Source organism: Ochotona princeps, chromosome 12 (genome assembly GCF_030435755.1).
Source record: "Ochotona princeps isolate mOchPri1 chromosome 12, mOchPri1.hap1, whole genome shotgun sequence".
Lineage (NCBI taxonomy): Eukaryota > Metazoa > Chordata > Mammalia > Lagomorpha > Ochotonidae > Ochotona > Ochotona princeps.
In genome coordinates, this window is record NC_080843.1 from 62,317,883 (window position 1) to 62,330,533 (window position 12,651).

Consider the following 12,651-nt stretch of genomic DNA (forward strand, 5'->3'; position numbering starts at 1 on the left):
CAATCCCTTGAAGATTAGGAAAGATCTCACAGGAGAAATCTTTGTTTTACTAAAAAATGAAGGGCAACATGGTTTCTATTGGACTAAAAAGTACAAAGCTGTTACATGCTAAGGAAAAAAAACAGAAGAGGAACTATATTTGTACACTGTGTTCAGGGAGGGTGAGATTTCATCTGGTGGGAGCACATATGTGTGTGCCGCAAAGCAGGCAGAGAGGTAAGGCAGATCTGAAACAGATACACTGAGGTCATGGGTAAATTTATATGCCTTAACAAGGACTTGAAATTCATGTCCTATGCTGGTGTTTATATTACTATGTGACAAGAGATTGAGCAACAAAACCAGCTACAATCCCCGTGCTTTCACTTCCTTTATTCAACGATCATTTATCAAATAAGTCATTTACAATTCTATAGCGTGTGGAGGGGAAAAAACTTTTCATTATCTAAAGGATATTCTTTAGATATTGGATTTTAATTTTTGAAACTATTTTACAACTCTGTAAACCATAGGTAATGACCAGCATTTCAAAATAATCCTTGTCCCATGCAATGGAAATTTAACTCCCCTCTCCCATCAGTGGAGAAATCGGTTTACACACTCATTTCAATATTCTTAATCTATCATATGTATTAAAACATGTGACTGGCTTCCTTATGAGTTAAATAAAATATTTTAATAGCTACATATTTGTTTTTGTATCTATATATCATGATTTTATCTGTTTCTGAAATTAACATTCTAATACATTTCTCGAACTACTATGAAATTCATACATGGCCTAATTAAGAAAAAAACCTACCATTTCCACTGTTAAGTATTCACTGTTATTTTCAGTTCAATTTAACACACATGCAAAAATATTAGTAAGAGTGCTTCAATCACTATTCGACATTAGAAGCACCACTGTGAGTATGCTAGAGTACTTTTAATGCAAAGAAAATCAAGCTGGAAAACTATTTTAAGCAAGCATGTTCAACTTGTAGTCTGCAGCCAAGTTGTACCAGACAATACTAAAAATTATGATAAAAGGGAAATTCTAGTTTTTGTTCCCTTTGTACACCTACTTTGCATCAAGGAACATTGAAATGAAAAGTTGATAAGAGACACTGACTATCTAAGAATCACTAGTAAATCCACAGCAGTAATAGTTTGCTATAGGGAACATATGAGCAAACTACGTTTTGTGAAATGTTTAGTAGCATTCCTGACCTCTATCCACTAGATGCCAGTAGCACTCTGCTTCCAATGTTTCCATCATTGCCCAGAGTCCTCCTAAGGTTAAGGGTAAAATCATTCCTGTTTGATAAGATCTCATTGACAGAAACATCATGAAATATGAAGTACAGAACAGAAATGGACAGAAAAAAGTAAAACCAAAGATTAACAGCAGTCAGCTTTGTGACACATCTGCAACACCAGCATCCCACATGACTGCCATCCTATTTCTAACGGTTCTACATCCCATCATCCCCCAATAAAAGGTCACCCAAAGGCCTTGGGCCCGTCATCCAATCAGGAAATTCAATAAAGCTCAAGAGTCATGGCATTAGCGTGGCCTAGCCGAAGCTGCTGTGGACATTTGGGGAGTAAACCAGAGGATGGAAGTGTGGTCTCTTTCATGTTCTCTCTCTCTCTCTCTCTGTAACTCTTTCAAATAAATAAGTAAATCTTGCAAAAGATTAATTAGTCAAAATAATATCATGAATATTAATAGTCAATTTATGAAAACTCAGAACTACACAAGAGAAAGAAATAGTAAACCATGGTTGAGCTCAAGTATAGACAGTTCAATTAATCATATCCTGTAGTTTCTGATACTCAAACCACTAAGTCATTTCTGCATGGCCTGTTATAATTTGGTTAATAATTCTTGGCATCCAGAGCAGAAGCTCAGAATTTCACTTTAACCCACTGTTTTCATCCCTGCCTTTCTACTCTTAAGCTTCTCTTCCTTTTTGCATGTTTTATTAATTTTATATATTTCATAAAAGTGGATTATACATACATGGAAATATCCATGTATACATAGTATCTTCCATTTTATTTTTAAAAATTTATATTATTATGTGTTGTCACATATCAGTATACTTCTAAACTTTCTTCATGAAATGTAAAGAAGATGGTATTTCAAAAAATTTGTGGAAAAATAATTAAAATTCTGGTGCAAAAATTTCTGAAATTCAAGCACAATTTCTTCATTAATACATTATTTTCATGAACACTCTGAAGATTAGCAATTACATAAGCGATAGTGATTACTAGTAATATATACAAGGTTACCCATGAATCACTATCCTTACATTATAAGTAGCCAAGGCAAGAAAACCACTGTCTTCCTTATGTTTTCCTCATCATCAGCCATGTCCAACATCTCTTCACACATCTATAGGTCACATGCGTTTCTCTTTTCATAAAATGCCTATATTACCTTAGACTTGCTTTGTTCTTTGGGCAATTTTAATTTAGTAATAGTTCTCAGCATTGTCTCAGACAAAAATTTTGGGACCAGTATAGGAAGTCTTTTCCTACTAAGACAATAAATATATTAATTTACATTTTAACCTTAATAATTTTATCTTAGAGTCATAAGTTATTAACTTACTGGGAGTTGATTTTTTTTAATATGGCTTGGAATATATATATATATATATGTATATATAATATTATCTTTTCTATATAAAGTCATTCTCCCTTCCCCCCAGTGGATCTTGGCATCATTATTAAAAACAGTATCGCCTTGCCCTGGTCTACCCACTGATGGATTTGTGTAATCATGTGCTACTACCATATTGTTTTACTTATTACAAACACAAAGCAACTGTCCTCTTCCCCAATGTACACACTTTCCATTTGAATTTCCACAATAATCTCATTAATGGAAGTACCTTAGATGGTGCTGTCCCCTTTACTTCTTGATAACTTTTATTATATTTCATGAAAACCTGCTATGCTTTGTCTAGAAGCACTTTAGACCAGGTTAAATACGTTTTAAATAATATTCATCTAAAACTGTATTTTGAAGTTTTTGGAAACTGGTTTACAAAAATACATCTAGGTACTTTCTGGCATCTAGCTATTTTCAAATACAACCATATGATTTACACATAGCAAGTTTATTATTAATTTTCTTCTTTTTAGTCTTAAGACATTTTTCTCTTAGTTTTAAAAATTTTGCCTTGGGTAAGGCCTCAAAATCTCTTGAATACATCAAAGGTTATGGCAAGTTAGTCTCTGGAACAAAAAGAGAGAACTCAGTCCTAAATCTCAACAGCTAGGATATTCCCTCTAATCCTTTAGTAATTAGAACCAAGGACGCTGGACTATGCCTAACCCTGAACACAACCAGGTATTCTAAAGTTATCATGGCAGCAAATATATTCCTACTGTACTGTCAATAAAATCTTTCTTATTGTATTTAATTTATACAGAGAAAGGTAGGTAAAATGTTAATATCTTCTATAAACATTGAGTGATGTGAGGTTTTTATCTTACATCAATGATTTACCAGCTGTAGGTGCTAAGGGCAACTTATTTAACCTGTCAATTTCCTCACAACAGTAATGCAAATGATAACCTGTCACGAATGTTTGTCAAGATTAAAGTCACAAAGTATCTAATTACCACAATGTACTCTCAGAAATAACCAACTTCCGTCTTCACTAAAGATATATCTGTCATAAAATTTCAGGAGCCAGAAAAATTCTGATGCAACAGTGAATCAAATTGTTATACACTGTACAACCATTTCTGATTAACTAGAATACTGTCACAGATAAGACTGACTGAAATAAACTACGTGATCAGTAGCATTTTGGGATTCCCAATATTGGATTAAAACATGTAGTACTATGTAAGGACTACATTAGTCTTTAAAATGAAGAATGAATCAACTTGCATTTTACCTGGCATATCTGCTTGATCAATTTGAGCCATTGTTATTAAATGTCTGTTGATCAGCTCCTAAGAAAAGGAAACAAGTATGTTGATATCTACTTAAGCATTGTAACTGACTCTTTCCCTCTCTGCTTCTCAAATAAACATCTTACAGTCTTTCTTTTTTATATTTAAGGATAAACAGATTCTGCAATATAATTTCTTAATAAATGTAAACAGTATTAATTGCTGTGGTATCTGTATTTTTAAATACTGGGGTTATTAAAAAACATTTATAAAGATAAAATATAGTTGTGCTCTAACACAAGCAAGATGCTAACTCTAAAGCTGTTTAACAGTTAACTGAAAAATTACTTATCTATACAACTTACAGCTGTGAAACAAATATCTGACAATCTGGTGTGAAAGATATTCCACATACAAACTCTTAACTAATTACCTAGTAAAACTGAATTATTGCAAATAATTTATTTTAGAAAAATAGTAGCATGTAAATTTCTGAATCATTCTATTCACTCTGAATTTACATCTATTAGCAAACATTTGGGTGAAGGTTGGATACCTTATAAAATATTTGTATGCTCCAAAGAATCCTTTCACACAAAAGAGTAAGTAGTACACAAAGATACCGCTAAAGTCCTCTCCTTGAAAGCACCAGGATCTCATATGGTTGCCGGTTCTAATCCCGGCAGCCTGACTTCCCATCCAGCTCCCTGGTTGTGGGCAGGGAAGGCAGTTCAGACGGCCCAAAACACTGGGACCCTGCACCCGTGTGGGAGACCAGGAAGAAGCTCTTGGCTTTGGATCGGCGCAGCACTGGCCATTGCGGCCACTTGGGGAGTAAACCATTGAATGGAAGATGATCCTCTCTGTCTCTCCTCCTCTCTGTATATCTGACTTTGCAATAAAAATAAATAAATCTTAAAAAAAAAAAAAAAGGACACAAAGATGATCTACCTAAGGAACTGTTCTATGGAATTTTCCTTTTTAATAAAAAAGGCTTCCTTAAATAAACATTCTAAATTCTGTTTGCATGAATACAGCATACTTCAATAATGATTTGAAAAGAAACTGTTCTTTCTTCTGTTCTTTGGTAAAACACATTAAGTATTTCTACCATGAATTTGAAAGCATACCTGTCGAAGTTCATCAGCCATGAAGAAGGAAGGTGCATTTGCTTTTGGTTGCATGTAAGCAACATGAGGTGCGGTTGGAGGATAAATATGATAGTTTGGAAATACCTAAAAAGGCAGGGAGGGGTAAATGTAACGACCAATTTTCTCAATGGATAAGCTTTATGGTTGTCTCCTGTGACTGTTAAGTTTTGAATAACTTTTAATCTCTACATGTTAATGACAAGTCTCAGAGAATAGCTATCAGAATACTTTCTGAATAAATTCATTTTAAAAAGTCTAACATTTTAATGATCAATGTTTAAAATATAAAGGGGATGAAAATAAATTTTAAGATATACTCAAATTTTAGTTTCATTTGGTTGGCAAAAGTAGCTCTTTAAAGAAATATTTTACAAATTTAAAGAGTTTTGGGCATTATAGGAAAACAATTTGAAGACAGGAAGAAAGCAAACCTTAAAGTGCTTGGGCACAGAAAGATAATGCAGTAATATGCATTGGGATGCCTAATTCAAGCATTAATCTGCAGGTTAAACACTTCACACTGCCATAGAAAAGCAACTTACTCTGGAGCAGAGGGTGAAGAACAAAGCAATGCAGTGAAATATTTGCATTCAAAGAAACTACAAAATTGTTTCCAAGGTCTTAACTTTTCTTCACGTGGATTCATCCAAGCAATCAATTTCTACTCTTATTTCTTATCACTTTGTTATCCCCCCTCTCCTTCTCACCATTAATCCACAATGCAAAAACCAAAGCTTATTGTAAAATACCTTTTCTATGTAATTATTCTTCAACTTTAAAAACTCAACTTTTCTTTTTTTTCTCTTTTAAAATCCCATTCAGCTGTTCCGTCACACTGAGGCAATTTGTAAGGTCTCTTTTGACCCGTATCTGAAGGAAGAACAATGCCTCCCTCTCCTTGCAATGGTTCCCTAGCACAGTGTCGCCTAACCATCTAACCTTATGTTTACTGAGAGCACATTTTAAATGGTGAATAGCAGTAACATAAAATCATGCCATACTTAATCTTTAAAAACAGCAGGAACACTTTTGTGACCAAAAAAGCTGTTTAAAGATTAACTAGATTTCCTCTTTCCAAAAACAGGGATAAAATAGGATACTATAACAACTTAAGTAATTATAAAACATAATGCCTCCACAAGGGGAAAACACTGATGGCACCCTTACTTGAACAGATCAAAGGGAAGTATCTATCTCTATTATTTGACCTTTTATTGGAAAATAGTTCTATAACAACTTAGGAAAGATTTCTGTCTCAAACAACAAAAAAAATCGAAAGTCATCAAAATTATTGGTTATTTTGCTATTATTAGAAACACATATTAACATGAATTACAACTACTTCTTTAAGTGTTTTATTTACCACAAGGTATTTAGGGATAATACCTTCATTTTTTAGCTGAGGACACAAGAGGATAAAGACTCAGAAGTCTCAAAACAATAGCAGGAAGAGTCTTTTAAAAGCCTTAAGAATTTTTCTCTTTTCACCAACCACCTTTCAGTAAAACATAACAAAATAAATTGTTAACTGACATGAGGGATTCCAGGTGCTTACTGAAATGTTACTTTAATGGAATTTGGCCTCTTTTCAAGGAGCTCTTAGTCTACGACTTACTTTTCCATAGTAACTAATCTTTAAACATGGAGAAAATAATGAAATTAACTAGATATAACGTGTAGAATATGTCAATGCTTGCCCTCTCATCCCATTCCCAACTGTCACCATCTATTTCTAGTTACAGATCTTTCTCCTTCTGTCTGCACACCACTTTGAAAACATTATTTCCTTGGTCTTCAAGGTCATGATTTTTCTGAGTTTATCTCAGTTTATCCTCATCCACATTCAAGACTTACTTTGACCTGAGTTTCTTTCCTATGTAGCTGTAATTCCTTTTCACTACGTTACTTCACTATCCATCAATCAAGCTATTAAATCTGAGGCAAAAAATCATTCAATAGTTTGCTTTCAGTAACAATGAACAGAACACCTACTTCCTGACTTACTAACCAGAGAAAAAACTACCCATATGATAAAACTAAACAAATGCCACAGAACATCAAATCCAGCTAACATGCCACAAATAAATGTGTGCTATAATTAAAACATGTTACAGTACTAACATGGAACAAGAACATAATCTCATTTTCCATTAAAATCAGATAGGCCAAAAACTAAATTAGAACAAAAACTGGATTAAGAAATAAGTTAAATTGGAAAATGAAGCACTTTTTATATCATGATTAAAAATTGCCAAGAGGAGATAAAGGTCCTCACTGTGACAAGAACAGGCTGTATCCTCTGCCGATTATGGACATACCATTCCAGACAATGGTGCGGGAGTTGTGTCTGTATAGAAGTAAGTTGTCCCACCAACAGTTTCCTTTTGGATCACCTGACCAGAAGATGGGTTCTGAGAAACAGGATTATTAACAGGTGTAGAGGCACTAGAAGGCACCAAGTAACTGGCTGGATTTGGAGTGTGACTTCTTCTCCTGGGGGCAGGAGAAGTATGTGGAGTAATCTTCGGGGAATGAAGAGGAGAAGATCCAGCAGACAGTGACATTCCTGAAGAAGACATAAACAAAACTTCTCAATAAAATAGTATGCAGATTCACAGGAAAAAAAATCTGTGCAGTAAAATGCAAACATTCATTGGGAAGAAGCAGTATCTTTCATCTTTGGCAAATTTTAAGTAAAATATTAATAACAATTTTAATCCTTTTAGAAAAAGATCTGATAAAGGCTAATGTTACTTTTTCAAACACTAGACATTTACAAATAAATCGTCAAATTTATTGCAAAAGTCTCCTCCATATCAAAGTTAACATTAGGAAGTTTAACAATAAGAATCACCCAAATTGAATGAATCAATTTAATGAAAGACTGGAAAATAAGAAAACTGTGATTCTATGAATTATGTTACAACTTTTTATGAAAGGCATATTTTTTATTAAGAATCATTTAAATGACTATTAACAATCTAAACACATTCTACCAAATACAATATCCAAATGCAAGTTATCTAATGAAGATTTATTACTTCCAGCTAAATAGAATTAACAAGTGTTTGAAAAACAAAATTAAGTCTAAGCTGAAACAATAACATACATTTTAAAAATCACTATTTACATGCCTTTATGTCCTTAAGTTTAAATAGACACGCTCTAAAACAAATGTAAATTTCTGCAGACGCACTTTTAAAAAAATTAGGCCAATTGATACTATGTCATGGCAAAGGTTCACTTCTTTAAAGTCAACAAGACATTATCATGTGTTAGACAGAGAACCCTGTTTTGTTAATTGAGTATGGTGAAAGGGAAATGACAATTGTCTTTACCCTTCAGGAGTCTCCAAGCTAGCTGAGAAAACAAGACCAGGTCACACATAAAAGACACGAAATGAGTTACAGAAACACTCAAATAGAAATTAATATACTACACATTATATGTATAGATGCAGGTGAAATGCAAACTAATTAAAATCATGTAGGCTCAGCAGCATCTTTGATGTAATAGACCACTTTACATTTAAGAAAAATACCATAGTCACACAATTATGATTATAAGAGATATGAATTTCAATGTCTATCAAATCAGGACATCAACACTGTGTTTCCTGAAAAAATGTAGATGAACGAAAATAACCTACGTGTTCATATAATGTCTATCTTCTCTTGGGACACATCTTTTCACTTTTTTTTTGTCTCTTCACTTTGTAACAGGACTTAACGTAATGACTGCACCTCTATCTAAGCAACTGAATCACAAAGGAACAAAACCTTGTTTTAAAAACAAAAAACCTACAGAAAAAAATCAAATTATTATATTCAGCTAGAAGCTTATGTCTTACTTCAATTTTCTTTCAGGTTTTTGTTTTTACCAAACTCTTCTATTATACATTTCATTGAATAGTAACCTGCACAGCAAAAAGTGGCAAGAATAGTTTCCTGGCGTCCATATTCTCACTGATATAACATAAAATGTTTTTAGACAATTTCTCCTCTAAGCTAGCCTTTCCGTGACAAGATGAGTAACAGCAACAAGTACAGGTACATTTTGTGATTATTATCCCTGTGTCTGGCACTAATCTAAGCACCCTACATGCCTCGGTCTGAATTCCCACAACCAACATAACAGACAATCATGCCAAATTCATTTCGTTGAGGACAGGTAAGGGTTACAAAACAAGAAAGTCAAGATTCACATGCAAGTTTTATTGATTCTAAAATCTAAGCTTTTTGTCATATGCCCATAGAATTCCTCAATCTTAACTGCTTATACAATAGAAAAGGAAATGGTTCCGTTATAGTTTTTACTTGCTTCCAAAGTTATATGGGGCAGAGTGAGTTGCATGGAGCAAAGGGAAAAAGTCTGACACAAAGGTAGGTATATACACAGTGAGACAGAAGGTAGATTCTCATCAGGGCTAAATACATGGAAACAGACTAATAAAACAACATAAATTCAGTTGAGAAGAGTAGACAGGTGTCTATCCTTAGTGGCATAACAAGGCAAACCACTGCCTATGACATGGAATTCTATATCAAAACATGAGCTTAGGTACTGGCTGCTCTGCTTCTGATCCAGCTCAATGAAAATGATCCTGAAAAAAATTGGAAGGTGGCCCATGTACCTGGGTCCCAGTCACCAACGTGGAAAACTCCCATGAAATTCTGGGGTCTGGGATTCAAACCTGGCATGGCCCTGACCATTGCAGCCATCTGGGGAGTGACCCAATGGATGGAAGAGATATCTCTATTTCACCCTTTCTCTGTGACTCAGCTTTTCAAATTAAAAAAAAAAAAAATTTAAAAGTGAAAAAAAAAAGGAAAATCACATATGGAATTTACATTATATAGTAACACAATTTTCTGAAGAATGTTCAATTTTGGGGAAGTTACTCTAATTAAAATTGTAGAACTTCATATATATATATGAATATATACGAATATATGAACTGAGGCCAACTAGAGTTATTTACATATATTCAAACTAAAACACACAGATGATGGGTCTGGCGTGATGGCTCAACTGCCTCATCCTCCCTTTGCAAGTACCAGGCATCAACATAGGCACCGGTTCATGTTTTAGCTGCTCCACTTCCCATACAGCTCTCTGCTTGTGGCCTGGGAAAGCAGTGGAGGATGACTCAAAACCTTGGCATCCTATACCCACGTGGGAGACCTGGATGAAATCTTCTGGCTCCTGGTTTTGGATCGACTCATCACCAGCCATTGCAGCCATTTGAGGAGTGATTTAGTGAAAGGGAAATCTTTCTTTCTCCTTTACTCTGTAAGGCTGCTATTCCAATAAGAACAAACAAATCTTGTGATCTCCTTGGGAGATGTTTTTCTAACCCTCGAACTGCTTGTCAGCTGCTGCTACCCTAAGTCTGTTTCACTCTTCAATTGTTAATATATGGCTTGTCAGAGTCATAAGTCTGTTTTGATTATCCTAAAATGCACGAAGTTCTGTAAAATCTTGCTTGAATACTATAAACTGCTAGGCTAAAAAAACAAAAAAAGAAATGGAGCTAAAACATACTTAATTCAGAAAAAAAAAGAACAAATAAATCTTAAAAAAAAAAAAAAAGAAGTTAGAAAGTGATTAAACTCCAAAGGAAGCTAGATGTGAAATTAACTACCACATTAAAAACACCAAAACTAGTCCAAAAATACAACTTTGGGCCTTTGGACCACATGTGTATTTCACAAATGCACTGAAGAACTTAGAACACCACATACCTGAATGGACAGATATTTTAAACTTAGTATTAAGAAGATAGTAACCATAACTACTATATACCTATATATATAACACTAAAGTATAAAAACATGAAGGAGTGGCAAGAACCACACTATAAAAATGAGTTACTAAGAGTGCTGAATAAAACTGAGCAGATTCTGCTCAAATCAAGCAAGCTAATTCAAAGCTAAGAATTCTTACTTAAAAATGCCATCTTCCTGGAGCAACCACTGTGGCATAGTGGGTAAAGCTGCCGCTTGCAACACAGGCATCCAATATGGGCCCCAGGTCGCATCCCAGCTGCTCCACTTTTGATTCAGCTGCCAGCCAATGGCCGGAAAAGGTAGCAGAAGACAGCCCAAGTGTCTTTACCACTGCACCCACATGGGACACCAAGAAGAAGCTCCCACTTCAGCCTGAGCAAAAGGCCATCTGGGCAGTGAACTAATGGATGGATGCTCTCTGACTTTCGCTCTTTGTAACTCTTCCAAATTAATGTTTTTTCTAAACTGTCCATAATATGTAACCTGATGTTTATTAACTCAGGGATTCTTTTTAAAAAGGTCTTAAGATATAACACTGATCACTTCTCAAGCTTTTGACTAAGATCAAGTGCAGCATATAACACTGAAGATTTTCCTATTGATGATCATGCACATCGGCATTTAATATACCATCAAAAGTTGTTTTTAATGAGCAGTTTCAGCTCCCTTAAATTTGTGAATGTTCTCCCATCATTTCCACCTATCCCTGCACAGGAGGAGAAGCAGCATCACTGGTTATTGTAGCCTGATAGTAACTGACACACAATCAATAGAAACCAAAAGCAAAAACAGGGGTACTTCAATAACCTCAAGGAAAAGTGGACTGAAAAGATAACTTTATTTCGGTACAAAAACAGTTTGAAACCGATACAAAAGGTCAACAAAAAGTTCATGAAAAATCGATTAACTGGATAGCTTTTACCAATTTTCTTTATCAGAATAAACTTATCTTTAACTCCACTTTCCCGCACATTTTTTGAAGTACATTCATATAGCATAAGAGGCACTCTATAAATGAAAATTTTTATTTAAAAATTCTGAAATAGGAATATTTTATTTCTGCATTTGACTTTTTGGTATCACTGCTAGAATTACATTTTTCAGATTACACAGAATAACTGCCATAACTTAAACATATACAAGTTAAATCTCCCAATAATTTGAAAAATGCTTCTTGAAAATAAGCTATTCTTAAAAAAAGTGAGGAACATCACAAGAATGCTCACTAAAGCAATTCACCAAAAACAATTAGCAAAATAAAACGAAATCAAGGTGAATTAACTGAGCTAAAATTGTCATTGTTTTAGGATGACCTAACTTCATTTATGGAATATCCAACAGAAATAAGAAGAAAAAAAAAAGAAAAAAACCTGTTGTAAATAATAATTCACTGAAGTAAATAACTGCAAAATTAATACACACCAAATCAACACCTTTCCCAAATATAAGACAATGAGTTTGGGAAAGACGCTGGAAAATGAGGAACCTTCACAAATTCTATAACCACACAGAACTGGAAGACAATTCCAATGAAGAATAGGCATCAGAACAATAAAAACACAAATACCACAAGCGTTAAACTTCAGTATAATTTGAAGAGGTTATTTTGTGCAGTGTAGCCCAACCCGATAAATTATGGAGAACAGAATTAAAGTACCTGTTGTAAAGCCAGGACCCTGGAAGCCTATGCCAAAAGTTCATGTAGGATCTCAGAATTTCTACTTACCAGCCCAGAGACTCAAAGCGAGCTGGGTCACGGGAGAAAGATGACGGAAAAGAAGCAAGACTGGAAGGATTGGAGTGGTATC

General features: G+C 34.3%; 1 protein-coding gene across 3 annotated transcripts in view; it reads right to left on the minus strand.

Annotated features, from left to right (window-relative positions):
* PAN3 (poly(A) specific ribonuclease subunit PAN3) overlaps positions 1-12,651 on the minus strand; it is a 138,610-nt gene that overhangs the window by 25,076 nt on the left and 100,883 nt on the right. For all 3 annotated transcript variants that reach the window (XM_058670922.1, XM_058670921.1, XM_058670924.1), the window contains 3 exons: positions 7,373-7,620; positions 5,034-5,138; positions 3,906-3,963 (listed from right to left, as the gene is read on the minus strand). In XM_058670922.1, the coding sequence (XP_058526905.1) occupies positions 3,906-3,963; positions 5,034-5,138; positions 7,373-7,620 (411 nt within the window). The remainder of the gene's footprint in view (positions 1-3,905; positions 3,964-5,033; positions 5,139-7,372; positions 7,621-12,651) is intronic.